Source organism: Centruroides vittatus, unplaced genomic scaffold, assembly GCF_030686945.1.
Source record: "Centruroides vittatus isolate TY-2023 unplaced genomic scaffold, ASM3068694v2 contig_355, whole genome shotgun sequence".
NCBI lineage: Eukaryota > Metazoa > Arthropoda > Arachnida > Scorpiones > Buthidae > Centruroides > Centruroides vittatus.
In genome coordinates, this window is record NW_027122178.1 from 189141 (window position 1) to 210382 (window position 21242).

At 26.4% G+C, this 21242-nt stretch overlaps 2 protein-coding genes across 2 annotated transcripts in view; one reads left to right on the top strand and one right to left on the bottom strand.

The window, feature by feature from the left end:
• Positions 1 to 4503, top strand: part of LOC136974746 (Kv channel-interacting protein 4-like) — a 29876-nt gene extending 25373 nt beyond the window's left edge. The window contains exon 7 of the mRNA XM_067269691.1: positions 4338 to 4503. Within this exon, the coding sequence (XP_067125792.1) occupies positions 4338 to 4385 (48 nt within the window). The 3' untranslated portion in view covers positions 4386 to 4503. The remainder of the gene's footprint in view (positions 1 to 4337) is intronic.
• Positions 4504 to 5240: 737 nt separating this feature from the next.
• On the bottom strand, positions 5241 to 19684 carry LOC136974747 (acidic mammalian chitinase-like). Its single transcript, XM_067269692.1, has 8 exons — positions 19595 to 19684; positions 19314 to 19511; positions 18481 to 18737; positions 17498 to 17601; positions 7435 to 7552; positions 6711 to 6896; positions 6506 to 6628; positions 5241 to 5451 (listed from the first exon to the last, which is right to left on the bottom strand). Exons 1-8 carry the CDS (start codon positions 19638 to 19640, stop codon positions 5323 to 5325), a joined length of 1161 nt encoding a protein of 386 aa, XP_067125793.1. The 5' UTR covers positions 19641 to 19684; the 3' UTR covers positions 5241 to 5322.
• Between the last annotated feature and the right edge of the window lie 1558 nt (positions 19685 to 21242).

A 21242-nucleotide genomic window follows, 5' to 3' on the forward strand; every position in this document is an offset into this window, starting at 1 on the left:
AGGTGTATAATATATTATATATATAAAAATTAATTTATTTTCTAGGAAATTTTTATAGTAGAGGGTTATAGTGCAAGAAATTTTATGGTGCAGAGTTTCGTATTGGTTGAATTAATCCCTCGCTCTAGAAATGGTCGTGATAGCTCGCTTCTCCTTGAAAAAGGAGTTGGAAAATTGTTAATCTCGACATCTATATAATAAAATTAAACTTACAACAATAAATTTATCGTGTTGTGGGGTGAGTAAAACGTAGAAAAGTAGCAAAATGTAATATTTTAAACAGAAATTCGACTAGCTAGTATTACTTTTCGTTGTTCTTCCGTGACGTTATGATGTCCTTACCATTTATCTCTGTAATGTTCTCTAAGGGAGGATCCGGGAGCAAAAGGGAACCACTCCTATTGCTCCTCTATCTAAAGGCGCGTGTTCAGAGAGAGACGTATGTCTGGAAACACGGAAATTTTCGAAGTTAATGGTTTTTATTAGTATATATTTCAATACAGTATAAGTCTGTGAAAGAATGGTTGTTGTCTGTTAATACTATAGTTACATGTAGCAAGTTGAAAAACCTTTTCATAGTCATCTAATGAAATAAATTTCTGTCCCTTCTTTATTTCCAAAGGTGGACACGTATCTATATTGTACAGTACATATTTATGAATAAATACTTCTCAAATAATAAATACATTAATCTGAAAACCTATTTTATGTCTAAAATAATACAATTCTATACTATTTTTACATAAATTTCATGTGTAGAAAGAGATTAGTGGAGAAAATTTGTAGCTCCAAATTTGTCACCGTGCCAATTTACCTACGCAAGTTGCCAAGTATTTATTCAGTTGAAGAGAAAATAATGAAAATAATTAACCTCAAATATATTTACAGTGAGTTTTTTTTTTTTTTTTTTTTGTAAACTATTAATTATCCACAATAATAGAAAGACAATGGATACGTTAAAAGAGTATTTTTATTCAGGTAATTGATACTAAAAACTAAATTGAATTGTTTTCTTTGGCCAAAGAGTACAAGAATTGAATTTCAAAACTCCATTTCTAAAAAAAAAGAAAAAATTATTTTTAAGAACAACTTTTTCTTTATTTCAGATAATCTCTGCGGTATTTTTCGAATGTAATACACAAAAAAAAAATTTTAATAAATAAATAAAAGATTAAAAGTGGAAATAAATAGATTTGTTTACTTTTACAAATTGTATTTTTATACAAAAAATAAAAAACTAAAATAAAATAAATAAAGTTTTTTTTGTATGTGTTAGTGTGTGTATAAATGTTTCTGTGTGGGGGGCACGATTTTGTTCTCCCATCTTGGACTTTAATCCTGTGCTTTTGTCGAGAATTTCTGAAATTTTGCAGGGAAGTTGATGATATTAAATTTTTGGTGGTTAGAGGTCTAGGAGGCCGTGTATCATATCTCAAAAGGTGTCTGAGTTAATGAACATTTTTCTAATTTTTTTATATACAGTAGAGCGTCGAAAAGTGGAACCAATTGGGGACTGGGGTCCTTCCAGTTTCCGACTTTGTACGAAAAAATACATTAACCTGTCCGATGTTCAAATTTTTCTCCGTTGCGTATCGCTTCCTGTTGAATTTTTCTCCGTTGCGTGTCGCTTCGTGTTGAATTTTCGTCGATTTTAAGCCTAACGAAAATTTTTATAATAATCATCGAGGCTATCGTATCGTTAAAAATTATTTCTGCATTTTGTACAAACAAAATAAATATATTAAAGAATATAAAAAACATGAAAATTATACTTTAGAAGTAAATTTAGTATCAAAAACATTCGATTCAGCACGACACAGTCGACTGAAAATCGTTCCACTTTCCGGCCATTCCCGTTACCGACGTTCCACTTATCGACGCTCTACTGTAATTCATTTTTATCGTCAAAATTAAGCTTCTCGCCATTTTATAATAATTAATAATATAAAAACAATTTAATAAAAATCTCATAACAGATGGCGCCACACTTTTAACTCTTGCCTGGAAAGTTACGCAACTCGTTTCTGGATTTTTTTCTTTTTTTGTACCTTTTCGCATTAGTGTTTTTTGCAGTTTTTAAACTTTAATGTTTTTGAAATTCTTTCCCCGACCTTTCCTTTTTCACCTTTTTGGTAAAAATGCAGAAATATCAATCAATAAATTACAATTTGATTGTTTAAAATAAATTTTTTTTAGAATAAAATTAACTCATATATGAATTTTATATTTTATGCAAAAATCCCATTTTAAATAACACAAATTGCATTTTATTCGATTGAAATTTTTATATTTTATATATAAAAATTTTTTAAAACATTAAAAACACCTTTTCCAGGTTATTTATTCTACATTTAAAAAAAAAAGTTATTTTATTGCTTATAATGTTATATAATAACTAATTATAAATAACGGCCCAAAAGTCGGTTAATCATTGTAAAGATTAAAATCCTTATTCAAATACTTAAATACTTATGATAAAGTAATTACGTTTACAACAAATATTTAAATAAATCAAAGGTTTTTTTGAAGAAATGAATAAAGATTTAACAAAGTAAATATAAAAGTATCTCCAAGCTACGAAAAATTGCAAAAGAGAATACAAAAAATAAAGCTTGAACAAAGTAATAAGATAGAAGATATGTAGGAATAAAGAGTGATGTTAAAGATGTCCAGAGTCTACCTATTTACCCAGTTGTGAAGTAAAGAATAATTAAAATACACGGTTTCGGAATAATTTAATAATAGAACATTACTTAAAATTTCCATTACGAAGCGATTGTTAATTCATAAATGTAATTACAATTCAATTCACTTTACTAAGCAATAATAAATGTAATATTCATAACTTAATTCAATTGTTAAAATACTAAACTATAAGAAAAATAAATTTTTAAAAGTATTTTATTGTATATTTTAATACAAAATATCGATTAAAAATATAAATATATAAAATTTTAAAATTCCAAATCTGTATCAGACGAATTGTAAAGCGTTGCTCGATGTTTGTTTTTTAAGTTTAAGCTTGGACAAAAATTTACCCCCTCGATATAAAATGGTGTACTTGTCATAGAAGTAGGAGGGAAACATATAGTTTAACACGTCCGTCGAGAAATTCGTATGCTGCATGGTTGAACGACTTAAAAGAAAATAACAAGTTAAATCTTCGCTTTGTGGATCGAGTTTCTATTTATATGTCACTCCATGCTCTTTTGGCTCGTGAAATATAAAGCATTACCTCTCGAGTGAGGAATACAATAGAAAGATATTCGTATTCTAAGACTGTATTTGAATCTATACTAAATCGTTTGTTCGTATCTAACAAGTTGAAACCGTGATAACGTGTCTAACAAGTAAGACAAAAATGTGCACATTTTACTTTTTACACGTAAATCCTTATAATTCTTGTACCGTAGAAGAAAGGATAAATTCATCATTTCTCGTCATTCTTGTTTGGTATGTAAATATTTCTCAACAAATTTCGTATTTATTTTCATCCTTTCTGATTCCTTATTATTCTCTCTCTCATCATCTAGTTCTCCTCCTTCCTTCAGCCTAGATCCTTGATTAAACTCTACCCCCTAATAATAACAATGGTGATCCATTTCTCATCGTTCTTGTATTATATATAAGAATGATAAGAATTTACATCTAAGTAAACGGAAAAATCAATGTAAAATTGTTCAATTTTCATCAATTATCAAATTTTCAGATTCGTATGTAACGTGAGAGCCGAATTTGTACGTAAGACAAACGAGCCTCAGCTTAGGGCCTCGCCTCAGTTAAAGGCCTCACAGGAAAAAAGGAAAGATGATTTACACCGATAATATTTCCTTCTTTTTCAAGTGAAATAAAACAATATTTTAAACTAAATTAATTTTTTTATAAACATTTTAAACATCAAAGTGTTCCCTGATATAATTCCGGATATTCATTTCGTTTTCTTACTCAGCAATATATAAAAATAGTTATAGCACTACAAGGCATTAATATATAGGAATTGTGTCTTTTTATAGGTCATTTCAATCTTTAGAACTCGAAACTATTATTGGAGTTCCTAGAATTCCGGATATTTGTCTTCTACTTCACTGAATAGATCACTTCTTTGAGAGCTTTTTCCTTTATTTTTCTTTATTTTTTCACACTTTTTTCTTAATTTTGTTACTTTTTAAGCTTTACTTTTTTTAAATTTAAGAAAACAAATGCTAAATTACATCTTAGAGATTGATATCCAGGAAAAAAAGTACCCGCAATATTGTTTGTTTGAATGATAATATAATAACGTAGCGCAGGTTTTTCGTTATATAATAATACATTATAAAGTAAATTTAATTTTACAGGATGAAGCACGAACAAGGAGTTTGCTGATGTTGGATACAATATTGTGATTTCAACGAAGAGAAGATGAGGAGGAAGAAGAAGCGTGACGCCATATGTATATAATCGATTTGCAGAAGCATTCTCTGCCGACTTCGCACAAATAAATGATTCTTCAATCCAAAAAAAAACTTTAAAAAAAAGACATAAAGACCTATAGAATTAATAAATAATTTAATTTTTTAGATGATTACTTAAAAAGAACAAAAAATATTCCTTCCATAATGCTGTAGATATTCGTCCAAAATTAACTGAAATTCATGTAAAATATTCGATAGAATATTTTATGTTTTAATATATTTAATTATATATTCAATAAAATCTACAGTAAATAGAATTTTTTAATAGATTTTTTTCTGTTCTTTTTTATGTTGTAATAATTGGATATAGATAAATAAATACATAAATAAAATAAATATATATTTCTCTTAAATTCAATATTCTTAAGAATGTTAGAAAAATGCGATCGATTATTGTGATTGACAGTATCATCTGCTATTCGATATCAAATTCCGCTTCATACGGATTAAATTATAGGAAAAAAATGTGTGTGTGTTGTCAAAGTATATGAAAAATAAGAGAATTGTTTCAAAATTTAATTTTATTTCCCAAGTTATAATTTAAAAATCGAATTTTTAAAGTATTTATATGAAGAAATTCTCTGGAGAAGATCGTTAATTGTCATTAAATCAAGTAAAATGTGAATTAAAAAAGTCACTCGTAAACACCGTTAATTGTCATTAAATCGAGTAAAAATATAAATTTAAAAAATTCGGTTAAATAACGTCATTAATTGTCGTTAAAAGCGGGTACGTGTGTGTTAAAGTATATGAAAAATAAGAGGATTATTTCAAGGTTATTTATTTTATTTTTCGTAATTATTATTTTAATGTCAAATTTTATACGTTCGTTAATCGTCGTTAAAGCGAGTAAATGAAAATAAAAAATTTATTTGTGAACGTCGTTAATTGTTGTTAAAAGCGGGTAAATGTCATTATCACATAAATCTCGAAAGTCGTCGTGATCTAGAGAATTTAGACCAAGGCCCGCTAATCCGCCGTTTTTAACGTATTTAACCTGTAGAAAAAATTAAAATTCTTAATTATAAACATTATTTTACACTTCAAATTTATTATAAATATAAATCCTATAGAATAATTTATATGTAATATTTATATGTAATAATTATCAGGCCTTCCACGGAGATGTCAGCAGTGGAGTCATTTGGAGGACCTCATATTCATCAGGCTTCACATTTACAGGGGGCCAGTAGGTTCACCAGGCCCCACATTTATAGGGCAAAATTTAATTAAATAATTTATATATTACTTTAGTTAATTAATCAATGTATATCTTACTGCACTTCTATATAAGGTATAAGAATGAAATGATTGCGCTCTGATCTGATAGAGAACCTCATGCATGGAGATGTTTTGTTTGATTAGTTTCATTTCCTGACTGAGAAAACTTGCAGAGAAAACTAAGAGAAAATTGATCTTTCTCCTCCCAAATTGATAGAAAACGTTTCTTTAGTTGGTCAAACCAACTGGAAAATGTCTGTATCTGAGGGAACCATACCATTCCTAATCATCTATACCCGATGAACAACTGATGTTAAATGTAATTTTAAACAGTAGAATAAATACTAGCTAAAGATTATTTAATATAGGCCTATATATTTGTAGTGTGGGGCCACACTACAAATATATATGCCTATATTAAATAAAGTCAATTAACTGTTGCCTTATTTAATTACTTTGTTAGTTACAAACGTATAAAACTAAGAGATTTTTATTTCAAACACAAATTACAATGCTTTAACAAATTAAATTATATAATTTTTTTTAATGTTTTGATAGTTAATTGCTTGAATAAACTGACTTTTGAGCTACCCTATGTATGAGAAATAATGATTTTATTGAAATTCCTAGTGATAAAAATCTACAATTTACAAATTTACAAACAATCTACTAATTTACAAATTAGTACTCAGTAGCGTCAAATTTGAGCTCGTTGCGGCCCGAAGGTATAAGAGGCCTTCCCCTTCAGCGAATAATTTAAAAGTCTATAGTTAGAACCGTGAGGCCCTAAATTGTAGACTTATAAACAGTTATGAGAATCATAAACATACCTTTTCGGAAACACTCTTGACGTCATCATATCCGATCCACTGATCTCCACGATAAGCATACGGAACTTTAGCTTCGGGGTCGTATTTAATTGTCCATCCATCTTGCATTAACAATTTACAAGTCTAAATGAAAAAAAGAAGAAAGATAAATTGTTTTAATCGATTATTTTATCTCCTTCATCACTGTACAAAAGTGTTTAATTACTTCATAATATGATAAAATTCCTGGATGATGCGTATAGGATCCTTTATTTCCAGGTTTTGTAGCTTTAGCACCGACAGACGTATCTGACGAATCGTCTAAAGTCCAAGTTTGTGATGTCGATGATACGATGATAACAATCTTCTTTGGATCGACTCCTAACGATTTTAGATGCGATACCGTATAATTCTGTAAAGATTTCATTTAAATTCTTAACACAAATTACTTATAAATAAATGTAATTATGAAAAAAAAAACTTTTTAATTCATTTAAAGGCATGAATTTCATTGTTGCGACTACTAAATATAACTTAACTTTAATTTTCTTTTATAATATATCTATCCTATAATAAATGCCGGATTTAGACTCAAAGAGGCCCTTTCTCTCCGTCAAATAATAAAAAAATGTAAATAATGTAAGGCCTTTAGCTTAAATATAATATATAACGGGTCTTTCTCCTCTAAAAAATAATAATAACTTTAAAAACACGACTTCCTAAGCTGGTTAGTTTATGTGTAAACCGAGACCGAGTAAATGTATATTAAATTATTAATTTACAATACTTATAGCGTATTAAATATGAAAATATTAAATTTCACTTAAAAGAATGCCATTCATTATGGAAATCTAGAGAGAAATTTTTGATTTGTTTACATTTTAAATGTAAAGTTAGATATATCTGTAAGTAAATTCAAGTAATTAAATAATAATGATGATGAATCTTACGACATTCAATCTGACGTCGATGTCTTTCACTCTAGCGAACAATGCAGCTGGAAATCCAGTAATCGGTTCCCAATAACCCCAGTAATCAAAAGCGGTGACGTGTATAAAGTCGACATTCCTGTATAACAATAATTGTACAAGTTTAAATTAAAGTAAAAAGTTATATACGTGTATACAAACTTAAAACAGCGTGTTTTTCGTTTTCTACTTTGTATCAATTTACATTTTAATGTTAAAAATCTTAAAATATTCAGAGAATTTGCGTTGTTGTATATAATAATAATAATATATCATGTACTGTATATGGAATTTATATAGGTCTATAAGAATTGTGTATAATTATACATGTCTAGACTGTACGAAAATCGTTATTTATTTATTTTATTCTATCGGCACTTTTTTGTATAGATACGAATTTCCATTGTATTCTCTCTGCAGATCTAAATTTGTGTTTTTACTGTATAAACGTATATATAATCCAATTAATGATACAAAACTGATTAAATTAATTAACGAAATATATAAATAAACTTCAGTTAGTTACAGTGAAAAGAATTTCTTTCTTCAAATTTCATTCTTTTCTAAAGGACATGGATTTCTTCAGTGAAATCCTTTAGAAAAGAATGAAACTTGAAAGGATATAGACAACAATTTGGCATTTTTATACATTATCTTCATATCATTGGTTTTCTACAATTGACAAAGCTGAAATTCTGCCAAATTTGTCTTTTTCTTAACTTCTACCAAAGTATTTTTCAAAACTTTTCAAAAAACTTATATTGTAAATTATATAATTAAATCTATAAAAGTTTGTCTATTTGTTGTACAGTGTTATAGTTAATGTAATTAATAATCAAATTTAATAGCGAGGTTAAGGCAGAAGTTTTAAACGCGAAAACGTGTACGTCGGACGTTCAGCGCCGCTTTCCTGTAAGCCTAGAAGTTTCACAATAACGTTTGGAAAGTCAGTAGAATCGTGTTCGACATTCCAAACGCCATTGTCAAACTTCTAGGCTTACAGGAAAGCGGCGCTGAACGTCCGACGTACACGTTTTCGCGTTTAAAACTTCGGCCTCAACCTCGCTAATATTTAATATAAAATAATCTAAATTTATGCCATTAAAATTAAATAAAGTGAGAGCAAAGATCAAGAGAATAACATTTGATTCTTCGATTATAAACATGAACTACAGAATTGTGAATATGAGAAAGACACGAAAAACCTATGAACATGAAACTAGAACAGAAATATTGCTTAAAATTATGAAATTAATAGCAAAAAACTAAGAAAATATGAATATGAAAATATGGAAATATGAATTAGAAACTGGCATAAAACCCCTTCCAGAAGAGAAACTTTTCCACTGATCCATCCTTTGTGTTTATCTATAGAACATATTTATGGCATAATAATAAAAGTCCATTTGCTAGCGATGTCCTCCGAGAAACATTTTTCTTCTACAAGATTTTTTTCCATATCCATTATCATTTACATTTATTTCACGTTTCATTAATTTTTGGAAATTTATCTTAATGGAAAAACAACTTGTTGCCCGAGAAAAAATTCAATTTTTCTTCTTTTCAAAAAATAATAATATATTTTAAAGTAAGAGTAATTTTGTTTCGAATTATCATCATTAAGTTGCTTATGAATTATGAAATTAAATAAGTAAAAGAAATAAGTCGATTTTTATTTGTATTTTCTTCTATTTTTCTTTCATTTTTGGGTTGTAGAAACTTCATAGAAAATCGAACACCGTCTTTTTCTGTCTAAATTTATATCAAAAATATACAAATTTTCAATAAAAATATTAAAAACAGAAGAATTTATTCAACATTAAATCTTTAAAAAATGTAAACAAAACATCAATTTCTTTTCATTTTTTAAATAAATAATTTCGTAGTTACCAAAATTTCATAAACATGTTTTATGCACATAAAGATATCCATTTTTTATTTATAATTTTAATAATTTATAATGAAGTTTGTTTCATAAAATTCTATATAATTTTAATAATAGATTTATCTTAAGTAATATTTTAAAGTTTGAATTTTTGCAATTGTTACATTGACCTAATGGAAATGGTAAGATAAAACTTATGCTTGTTATATGAAAATATGAAAACTGTACACGTCATTTTGTAATTTAACAAATTACAATATACAATTTTAATTGTTTTTAAATAAATATTAAGCTTCATTTCAATCTATTCAAATAACAAATTGTGGTTGTTAAATTACAAAATGACGTGTACAGAATTTTAGTTACGCTATAATTAAAAATTTTATAAAAGTTTTCTAGTTATTTACGTATTTTCTTATTCGTTTCTTAATTTTAAATTGATGTAAAGAAAAATAATAGCCTTTTCTAACTGTTTACTTTTGGACCACACTGTACTCTTCACAATGGTTTCAACCGTCTTATACTGTACATGTAAACGTTTAATATACTGTTTTACTTTACCGGCCGTTATATATGCCTAACAATGGAAAGTATTGGAATAGTATCAAATTTAACCCTCCGAGTTTTCTGCAAATCTCTGTCTTGAGACTTCCACCCCCAAAAAAGTAAAAACAGGGGGGATTCCGTGGATGTGTGCGTTGGCATCTATTTCGTTTAATATCTTAGAATGAGGTAATGATTAAGAAACGAAATTTGGCGTGGTGGCTTTTGTATAAGGGGCATTGATGCTATTAAATTTTGATGGTGAAAGGTCGAGAGAGTGGAGAGATACAGGGGTGTCATGCGTCATATCTCGAGTGGAGTCGGACTTAACGAAGATGTTAATGATTATTGGCAATTACAACTTTTATAAAACTCATTTCTACCCTCAAAATTAAGTTTTTTACTATTTTGTAATAATTAATATTAATATAAAAGATGTTTTCTTTTAACAAAATCTCATAAAAGATAGCGCCACAGGCAATTTCAATTTTGTGCTAGTATGTGTTTGTGTTTTTGCCGGGAAAGTTATGCAACTCGTTGCTGGATTTTTTTTTTTTTTTTTTTTTTGATATATTAAAAATAATATATTGAATGAAACTGATTATATCATAATGAATTTCCTTAACAACAATTTAATTTAGATTCTAATTGTAAAGTTTATCTGGAGATTTGCTAAATAAAACTGTAATTTTTATGTGTAATAATTTGTGTTTTTGCTGCATTTTACTCGTAAGCTTATATTTGCTAGTAAGCATCTTTCTTCAGCACGAGACATCACGTAGAAACCAGTATCACGAATAAAAGAAAGCAAAAAAATAGAACAATTACAAAACAATTAATAAATACAGTTGAACTTGGTGCATGAATTACATGCACCAAGTTCAACTGTAATATGTAAACTAAGTATTTCTTCATAAAATAATAATAAACAATAACAGAAAATGTAAATGTAAACATACTTTTTAAATTGTTTTGCTGATCATTTTCTACTCCTTGCTTTTTTCATTGGTGATACTGGTTTCTACGTGATGTCTCGTGCTGAAGACGAATGCTTACTAGCAAATATAAGCTTACGAGTAAACAATGCAGCAAAAACACAAATTATTACACATAAAAATTACGGTTTTATTTAGAAAATCTTCAGATAAATGTCAAAAATATTTATCTGGAAGATAAATGTTTTTGATTACCATTAGAATCTAAATTAAATTGTTGATAAGGAAGATAATTAGTTATATCAGATATAATTTATAAATCTATTAATTAATTAATTAAAATTTCTCATAAAATCTAAATTGATAACATATTCGTGGACACTAATGGGCTGCTGTAAATAATGATTAGTTTATTATAAATTCAAATTTACATTGTAAAGGTAACATTTTCATTAAAAACTTAAAGAATTTAATTAAAATATTATTTTATTTTTATTTTTTCCTATAAAAAATTAAAAAATTTCAACAGAAATATCGGCAAAAGTACGATTTAAAACACGAGAGAATAGTTTCGTAATCGAAATTTTTAAAAGCCAAAAATTAATTTATTAAATTAAAACTTAATTAAAGAAATTTTAATTAAATTATGTTTTTATATTTATTTATTTCTTATAAATAAAATTGAATTATGAATTAGATAAATCTGCGGCTTGAAAAATAAATCTCGTAATTCTAAATATATAATTTAGAATGCGTGTAAGAGGAACAGATGTTGTCGCGTGAAAATAAGAAATTTTTTCACTTTAAAATTATTTTTCTATGCTTTTCCATATTTCACATATTATGTTTATAATATATAACCTCATATACAACTATACAGACGTATAGAAACATCATTTCGATATAAAATCACGTTGGAGAGGCGTGTTTCCATCAATAAGTATCGATTTTCAAATCGAATTTTATATTTTTCTACAATATATTTGAGAAATATACACAATTATGAGAGCTAGTTTATATTTTTACACACATTCACATGTAAATTATTTAGTAGAACTAATTACTTGAAAGTTTTAAGTCCTCTATATTAATAGAAAGATGAAGTTGAGGATCTGCTATTAAAATATATTGAAAATTAACGAAGATAAAATGTAAATCAGCTTTTATCAGTAAGTTTCTTTACTATTCTATTAAAATTTTCTGAAATTTAACCATCATTACTACTTACTTTCGTACAATTTACTCCTTTAACAAAGAAGAAATAAAGTTAACATTGTCCTAAATTAGCATCATCTCCATTTTATCCATTATCATGTATTTTAAAAATACATTAAGCAACTAAGTCACTTTAAAAATTGAGAGTTAATTTCCGATTCTTTCCGGTGATAATGTTCTTATTTTACAGTTTAATTATATTAAATATCCTGATAATCATTTTGATAATGCTCCATGAAAGTATCTTCTATGGCTTGTTATCTGAATGATCACCAAGATAAGCCATTATGGAGAATCAATGAATTTCTTCTTACTTTTATTCATTATTCTCTAGCATAAAATACAGTATGTAATTTGTAGGCCAGCGGATAGTATACGTATATGTTTATACAGTATGTTTATAACGTATGCATATAAATATTTTACTAGTTTATTAATACGCAAAAAAGAATGAAATAGCAATAAAACAATTAGAGTCAATAAAACTTTTTTAAACGAAAATGCATACAAAATAACCTCTAAACAACGGTCGTGTCAGTGGTCGTTATTCAGAGGTTTGACCATATTATAATCCATATTACTTCTAACTAAAATGATTTAATTTGTTTAAATTATTTTTAAAAATTACTTTAAAAGTTTCCTTTTTAGTTTTATAATTTCAGTTTAAATTTTATATTTTACTAAAAGGCAAAGTTTTCATCTTCAGTTTCGTTTAATAACTAGAGAAATTACTCTGTTATACTTCAACAATATTATTAAACAGAGTTTAATTTAAAAAATAGAAGTTAAATTACATGTAAATTGTCATTGAATGTAAGTGTTTATATTATTATTATTTACATTTTAATTAACTTAGGCCATTATTCACATCTTAAAAATGATTTTAGTGTAGACCGAGTCATATAAGCCTTTCAGTTTATGGCGAATATCAACGCATCCACAGTTTAAAGGTAAGTTTCAAAGAAATTCAAATACGTAAAAATATCCAACCCTTTGTTTGGAGATTTGAATCCAAATAAATTGAAAAAATTTTATATTTTTTTTTTAAGATAAATTAAAATTTGCATTTGTATCTTCGAAATTCTTTAATTACGCGTTATAAGATGCCCATTGTACAGGATGTCTCATGAGTCTGGAATCATAGGGGTTATGTTGATCTTACCGGTAAAGCACGGCGCTGAGTAAGGAGGAAAGAATTTAAGTTATTTTGATGGTGGAGACTCGAGTCAAGTTGCCGAAGGGCATTCTACATTCTGCATGCTACATTCTACATGCTGCATGCTACAAGCTACATCTAACATGCTACATTCAAACTATATAGCGGTTTAGTCACGGGTTTGCGCCTCATCAATGGGCTGGTCACATGCAGTTTTCTAGGCTTTCTTTACGTGTGTGTAGCACGTAAATAAGGTCTAGTTTCTCATAAAAAGTCCTCCCGGGAAACACTCCCTTGGCAGATCGCCCATGTGTTGCTTCGCCTCATTCCACCTATAATTTCAGACTTACGGGGCACCTTGTATATCTTGTAGAGCAGTTTTTATAAATTGCACATGTGCAGCTCATGTCACAGTCGGGCCTAAAGAACCTAATAAAAGAAGGCTCATTATTCTAGGGCCTTACGTTATCTAAAATCGATTTTTTTTTTTTTTTTTGTTTAAGAATCAAACAAAAGCTTTAACTTCATCTAAATATTTAACAATACAAATTAAAATACTTGGCCAACTTTATCAATAGAAATGTTAAAATATGCGTGAGAAAAGAGCAAAATTAAACATGCGTGACTCACATTTAAATTGATAAAATTAATTATAAAGTTAATGATAAATGTAGACATTAGATAAGAGGTACGATACGATTTTATAAATAATCTAATAATTTTTAGTTAGTTTAAATGGAATCAATTAAAATGTCTGACATTATTGATTCGGAATGTTTATTTTTGGTTAACGAAATTGCTATATAAATTTTTTACTACCTTTACTTTCCCGCTTGTTATATATAATAGAAGGAAAGTATGATGATAGATAAAAAAATTAAGATTCCTTGAGTCCAAAAATGGATTCAGTTAACGTTCAAATTCCGAGAAATGCAAAAAGTTCTTTTCTATATATGTATGGATGTTTGTGTAGGCCTATGTGTGTGTTGGGGCATGACTTCGTTCACCATTTTGAAACTTAATAACTCCTGTGCCTTTTGTCGAAAATTTCTGAAATATTGCAGGAGGTTTGTTAGAGGAGTTGAGGCTACTAAATTTTGTTGTGAAAGGTCGAGGGATGGGGAGATAGAAGGGGGAATCACGTGTTATATCTCAGGTGGGGTCGGACTTAAAGATTTTTCTCGTTATTAGCATTTATAAACTTTTTTAAATAAAACTCATCTCTACCTTCAAAATTAAGCTTTTCGTCGTTTTATAGTAATTAATAATATAAAAAGCTTTTAAATCAAATATCATAACAGATGGCACCACACACAATTTTAAATTTTTTTGCCGGGAAAGTTGGGTAACTCGTTACTGGATTCCTTTTTATACTAGAAAAATTATTGCTGTCCCTAAAAACTACACAATTTGAATGATTTTTTGATATCACATTAACTTTTACTTATAATTTGAGTATTTTTAAAAATTATTTTATTAGTTTTTTCGTAATATTGTGGATAATTTTTGGAGCATTGCATCAATCTTGAATAGTATTATGAGTTATAATACGGTTATACTTTACTATAATAAGGTACTATGGGAATTAAATAAGGTTACGATTATTGAATCTATATAACCTTTAGAATCTTGTACAAAATTTTAGTAAAAAAAGCAAACAAATGTGCATTCTATACAAATAAAAATTTTATCATTTAAAGTAAATGTTAAGTAAATATTTAATTTTAATTAAAAATATATATTTAGAATGATTATAAACATCTATTATTCAGTTGATCTATATAAATATTTAAAAAACATCTGTAAATAATGAATGTAGCGACTGTTATAGAGTTTATGGAGTCCTATTGCACCAGTCATTTTTGAGGCCCTCGAATTCAGAATTATTTAAAATCAATAGCGCTTGGAAGGGCCTCCTCTGGGGCTTTCTATAAGTGGAGTTTCAAGCAGATGCCTATTTTATCTACATTTACAGATTTCACCTCATATATTTTATCATTATATAGAACGTTCAATTGACTATGAATCGATCATAGTATGATAGGTTTATCAATTAATTCTTTAAATAAACCTAGTTAAACTTGTTTTGAACTATGATTATCTTATTGATAAGGCAGAGTAAAGTTAAAGCTACTATCTACTGAAGGCACCGTCTCTCCTAAATCAATCATACGTCCATAACTATCAGATACATCCTGTCAGGAGAGTCTCCATCCTGAACTATCAGACAAACGTCAGTATATAATAGTGGATATCTATAAGAGCACATTTCCGAATGTCTTCTATGTTATATATTATGTGACTGTACAGTACATAACAATGCTTAGAGAAATAATACTTAAAAGTATTGAGCGTGTAATTAAATAGAAAATATATTTTTAAGTGTATGTATTAAAATAAATTTGACAATTTTAGTCTATTTTGTCTATTCAATATAAATTATATCAACTTATATCGGATATTAACTTATATACAATTGTATTGATTTACTATTTGTGCTATCCACTAGCTGTACAATTGTGCAGATTTACTGTCTGTGCTATCTACTGGCTATACAATTGCGTTAATTTACTCTGTCTCATCTACAGTCTGTACAATTGTGCATATTTACTATTTGTGTCATTTACTATTTGAGTATTTTTACTATTTTAACAGTTGTGTTGGTTTACCATTGTACAATTGTATTAGTTTATCATTTCTACAGTGTTTGGAAACGTTGTCAATCGTATAAACAGTAAATTTATTATATGGTTTTAAAAATTATATAGTACAGTATATGTAACTGATTGTATTCATTCTAGTCTTTGAGACTTATATTACGTCTTTTATGATCAATAACTTCATAAAAGACGAAATAATATTTTCTTTGTCTCCATTTTTTTCGAATTCTTGAATTCCAAAAAACATGATTGCTCTTTCGTCGCCTTGGGAAATTAATACATTCTGTTACAGATTTTGTTTATTTTTTTAGATTTTAGTTTTCTAGAAGAAACTAGAAAGAAATCTTTATTTCTTTACCATAAATTTACTTATTTTTCTCCTAAATAATTACATTTCCTCTTGTAAAAATCTCCATGTAACATTCTACAGTTTTCTTTATTCAATATATTCAAATGATTACATAGAAGTAATTGGATAAAATAGAGGTGGTCCATGAGTCAGTTAACCATTTTAAAAACTAAATTTTTGCCTTATTCGAATAAAAATATATCTTTCCAACAATTGTACGAAAGAACTACATTCTAAACTCAGTTTATAATTCATATTTTGGGCCATCCTGTATAATAAAATTCGCTATTATATTGTTATTAATTATCAAATAAATATTTAAAATTGTATAATGAGAACGTATCCTTAAATCACATTCCAAACTAAGATTGGAAAATTAATTAAATGTATAGAATAGCCTTTCAATTACTTAGTGATATCATTATACTCTGATATTCTCTTCTATATGCATATATATAAGCCGATATTATAAAATGGAATGCTTAAATTTGAACAACAATAAATTAAATTGCGATAATTAAAATTAAGATATCATTCGAAAGATAGGGATTAAAAGAAGGACAAAGATTTTAAAAATATATATAAGGATTAATTAGTAGTGATTTGAATGAAAATGTAATGTAAAATATATATATGTATGTATAATTAACGTTGAGTCATTTGATAGATTTTATGTCAAATATTAATTGACAGATTGTTATAGCTTCATTGTCAAATTACAATTTGTAATGGCTTAATTACAAATTTTATTATTACATTGTTTAATCGATATTCTGCAATAGTGTAATATCGATTTTTCATCTTTCACTCTTTCCTTCCCCTTTCTCTTTAAAAATTCATTTTTAAACTTTTCGTTAAATTAAAATTTTCCTACAATTTTGACTTTAAGAATATTTTCCATGTATTTTTCCCAATTTTCTGTAATTTCTTAATGAATTTATCTATAAAAAATACACTTTTGCGAAGGCAAAAAAAAAGTAACTTTACGCCTTTTTTTCAGTGATAATTACCCAATAATCTATATTGATCTGCGACATCTTTTCTATTTGATCAATCGAACTGATCTTATCTTTTAACAAAGAATAAGAAAAAGAGAAGAAGAATTCAAGAACTAACGCTTTTATAACTTATTTTCGTGACATTGAAGATGCCCTTCAAAGTATGAAAATTTCAATAACTATCATTTCTTACCATTAATATTATTTAAACGTTTAGGAATTTCTTATATTAAAAATACGGGGGGAAAATGAATGAATATATCATTAATTTATTAAATATTCATAAAAAAATTTAATGACTTACCGAGAAATTACACCTAAATCGTAAGCATCAGCAATAATATCAGGAGAAGCACTCATATCGATCGTCAAAATTAATTTATTTGATTTAAAGACTTCATACATTTCCTAAAAATCATCAAATTTTGATGATTATCTTTATAAATTATATTTTATTATTCGTATTTAACTTATATTGTTTATTTATTTGAATTATATTATCGAAATTTTCGCAAAAAACTGTTTAAATTATCATTTCTTAACTTTCTCAAGCATCTTAAAGATCGTCAAGGGGATCGCGAACTCCTACTTGAAAACCTTAACTCAGGTTACATTACTTTTCAGTAATTACTTTTATTATTTAAATATATAAGTAAAAACTTTTTTATATTTAGTAAAAAAAAACCTCATTAAATTTTGACATTAGAATATGTTACATTATTATTATCCTTTTTAAATTATATCATTAAAATTATTTTTAACTTAACTGTTTAAATCACCACTCTCAACCTTTTCAAGAACGAAAATCTTAACATTACTCGTGAATCATTTAAAGATCAAGACAATTGCGCACCCCTACTTGCGAAATTTATTTTTTAAAGTACATTTTGTAATTAATTAAATTAATTATCTATTTAATATTGGTTATAATAGCACTTCATATATTTCCTTAAATAATATCAAATTTTCCTGATTATCTTCATAAATTATACTCGTATTAAACTTAAAATTATTCATTTTATTATCGAAAGTATTCATAAAAACTGTTTAAATCATTACTTCTCAACCTTCACAAGTACAAAAATCCTAACATCACTCACGAATACAGCTATAAGATAATCAAGTGGATCGCGAATCCCCAGTTGAGAGAACTTTTGTTAATAATTTTATTCATTAAATGTCAATAAATATTCATCAAAAAATTTCGAAAATGTTTTCTACAATATCTTATTATTTTATACATAATATTAATTATTATTTAATTATTAATATTTTTTAAAACATTACCTTAATTAAGAGTGAGAAATTTTCTTTATCTTCAGGGTTTCCACCTCTTCTTGTAGGGAATTGCCAATTGATGTTAACTCCATCGAAATTGTGTTTTCTTGCTAAATTCAATGCAGAATCTATAAAAACTTTTCTTTTTTTAGAATCTGAAGACAGTTTTGAAAATTTAACGGATCCTGTATTCCATCCTCCTACTGCTATTAATATTTTCAAGTCTTTATTGTATTCTTTCAACTCAATGAAATTTTTGTAGTTTCCTGAAGAAAATTTTAATAATAAAATATCGTTTCTTCTTTTTTTTCAATAAAATTTTAATAATAAAAGCATTTAATATCGTATGAATAAAAGTTGTTAAAATTCATCCACATGTTCTTTAGAAACTTTTAAGAATTTGAAAAATTGAGAAATTTTATAAACAATTTATTGTAAACTAATTTGCTTCTTTGTATTAATGATTAAATTTTAATATATTATTAATAATAATAATATATAACACAACTTTATTAATATTAAATTGCTTAATATAATTAAGTAAACAACCCTAGAAATTTTTCTACGTCTTGCAATTTCTTTATAATAATGTTTAAAAATAATTAAAACTTATACAATTATAACCGCTTTTTAAAGTCAGTATATTGCTTAAGTTATTTTCTATTCAATCAATTTATAAAATAATAAAAATCAACATAGAAACTCGACTTTTCCAATTACGTTCTCTATATAGTACTTGAAGAATTTACATATTGTAAGAAAAGAATTTCAAATATCTCAAGAGAAATAGAGCGTTGAAGAGGAATAAATTTTTACAAATTGTAACATTTTAATTAACTTACCTTTACCTCCACCATCTTTTAAATCGTTCCAAGGATCCGCTGGAGTGACTTCATTACGCCCTCCAATTGTAGCTGTATTATATATAAGATGAGTACATAAACTGGGGTCGATATCTCTTACGCTCGATTGACCCCTTCCTACACGATATACCGACCAACTATTCCAATAACAACTAATGATACTTTTTGAATATACTTCTAAAGATTAAAAACGTATAATTTAATAGAATATTTACATCAAAATAAATTAATAAATGAGTAAATATAGACTCTATACTCACTTGTACCAAGTAGTAAACTTAAGCATATTATCAAATAGAACTTCATCTATAAAACAAACAGCAAAGTTTAATAGAAACATCTAATAAATATTTATATTCATTAAATATTATTAATTATTTGTGATTTTAAATAATTAAATTCATAAATTTAATTGTCAATAGTGAAATCCTTCTTACATTCAAATCTAAACAAGAAAATGCACTAATATGGAGTATAAAAAATAAAATTTAAGTATAATTATTTAATTTATTAAATTTTATAAAAGAACAATTAATTCATTAAAATTATTTACCTTACTAATAGCCTATTATATAGAATATAACTGTCAATTATCACTGAGCTAAGGGGCAGCTGTAAGGTATTTATATACTATTTTATCATCTAAATTTGATAACTTAAATATAGATAAATGTAAAGATTAATATTTAAATGTGTTGAAATAATATTTAGTTAATTTTTAAATATAACTAATAGAATTTAAGCACGTATATACAATATTTAATTATTTAGTTTCAGTATGTTTGTATATGGAAATTACACAATTAAGTTAAAAGCTTGATTTTATATTTTAATATATAATGAAATTATATAAGTAAATAAAGCTTAACAATTTGAAAAATAACCGATTAAAAAATTACTTTGGCATTTATTTATCGATTTAAAGTTGATACTTAATATAATTTTGTAAAGGTTAAAAGGTTAAATAAGTTTTAAAAAATTATTTGTAAGATATTCATAGATCGATATTCCTTAGAGAATAATCAATAAATATTTTATTGAATTCAATTAAATTTAAAAAATAAAATATTTAAAACTAAAATAGATTCTGCATCATTTTTTATATTATTTTTTACCGTTTTAAAATTTATTTTATTTTATTTCATTTTTAAAAATGTCCTCGCGTTTTCTTTGCGTTAAAAATTCAGTTTAAATTTTTTATTAATAAAATTCTTTGCGGTTTTTTTTTCATTTTGGAAAGGTTTTTGAACTTTTTGTATTTAAAAAATTTTCTTGTTTACTAGTAAACTATAATTCGCAATTTCAAAATGTAAATAAATCTTCTCAGAATACGTTTTAATTTTAAAAAATTCTTTAAAAAATTAATTGAATTGAAAGCTACTTTTGTGCAATTTTCAAAGAATTTTTATTCTTGATTAAACACATTTAAATTTATTCGAGTTTGAAAGTCGACATCCACCAAGCTTGTAGAACCGAATTTATTAATTTCTCAACCTGTTCCAAGTCAGAGATCTCTTTGTATTATCAATAATGCGATTCAGATTCTCTCTAGGGATCGCGATCTACAGATTGGGAATATAGATTAAAAATTTTTTTAAGAAAATTTAAATCTTACTGACTTAATATACAGTATATATATATATATATATTATATATATTATATTCATTTTTAAATTCGCTTGAAACATATTAACATTTCTTAACGTTACATTTCCCAATTTGTAGATCGCGATCCCAGAAGGAAATCTAAACCGAATTATTGAATAATATATTGAAATATCCGAATAAAAACTGGTTGAGTAATTTTAATAAATTTATTCAAGCTTTAAAGTCAGTTTCCAGAATCAATTATGTTAATTTTTCAACCTGTTTCTAGTCGGAAATCTCGTAGTATTATCCAATAGTGTC

Bases quoted from the DNA above. Each gene is read 5' to 3' on its own strand.
- LOC136974747 (XM_067269692.1), bottom strand. From the start codon at position 19,640: ATGAAGTTCTATTTGATAATATGCTTAAGTTTACTACTTGGTACAA. The intron at 18,738-19,313 runs GTAAGTTAATTA...AATTTTCTTCAG, and splicing joins AAAAGATGGTGGAGGTAAAG to GAAACTACAAAAATTTCATT. The intron at 6,629-6,710 runs GTAATTAAACAC...TTTTTCATTTAG, and splicing joins GAATTTTATCATATTATGAA to ACTTGTAAATTGTTAATGCA.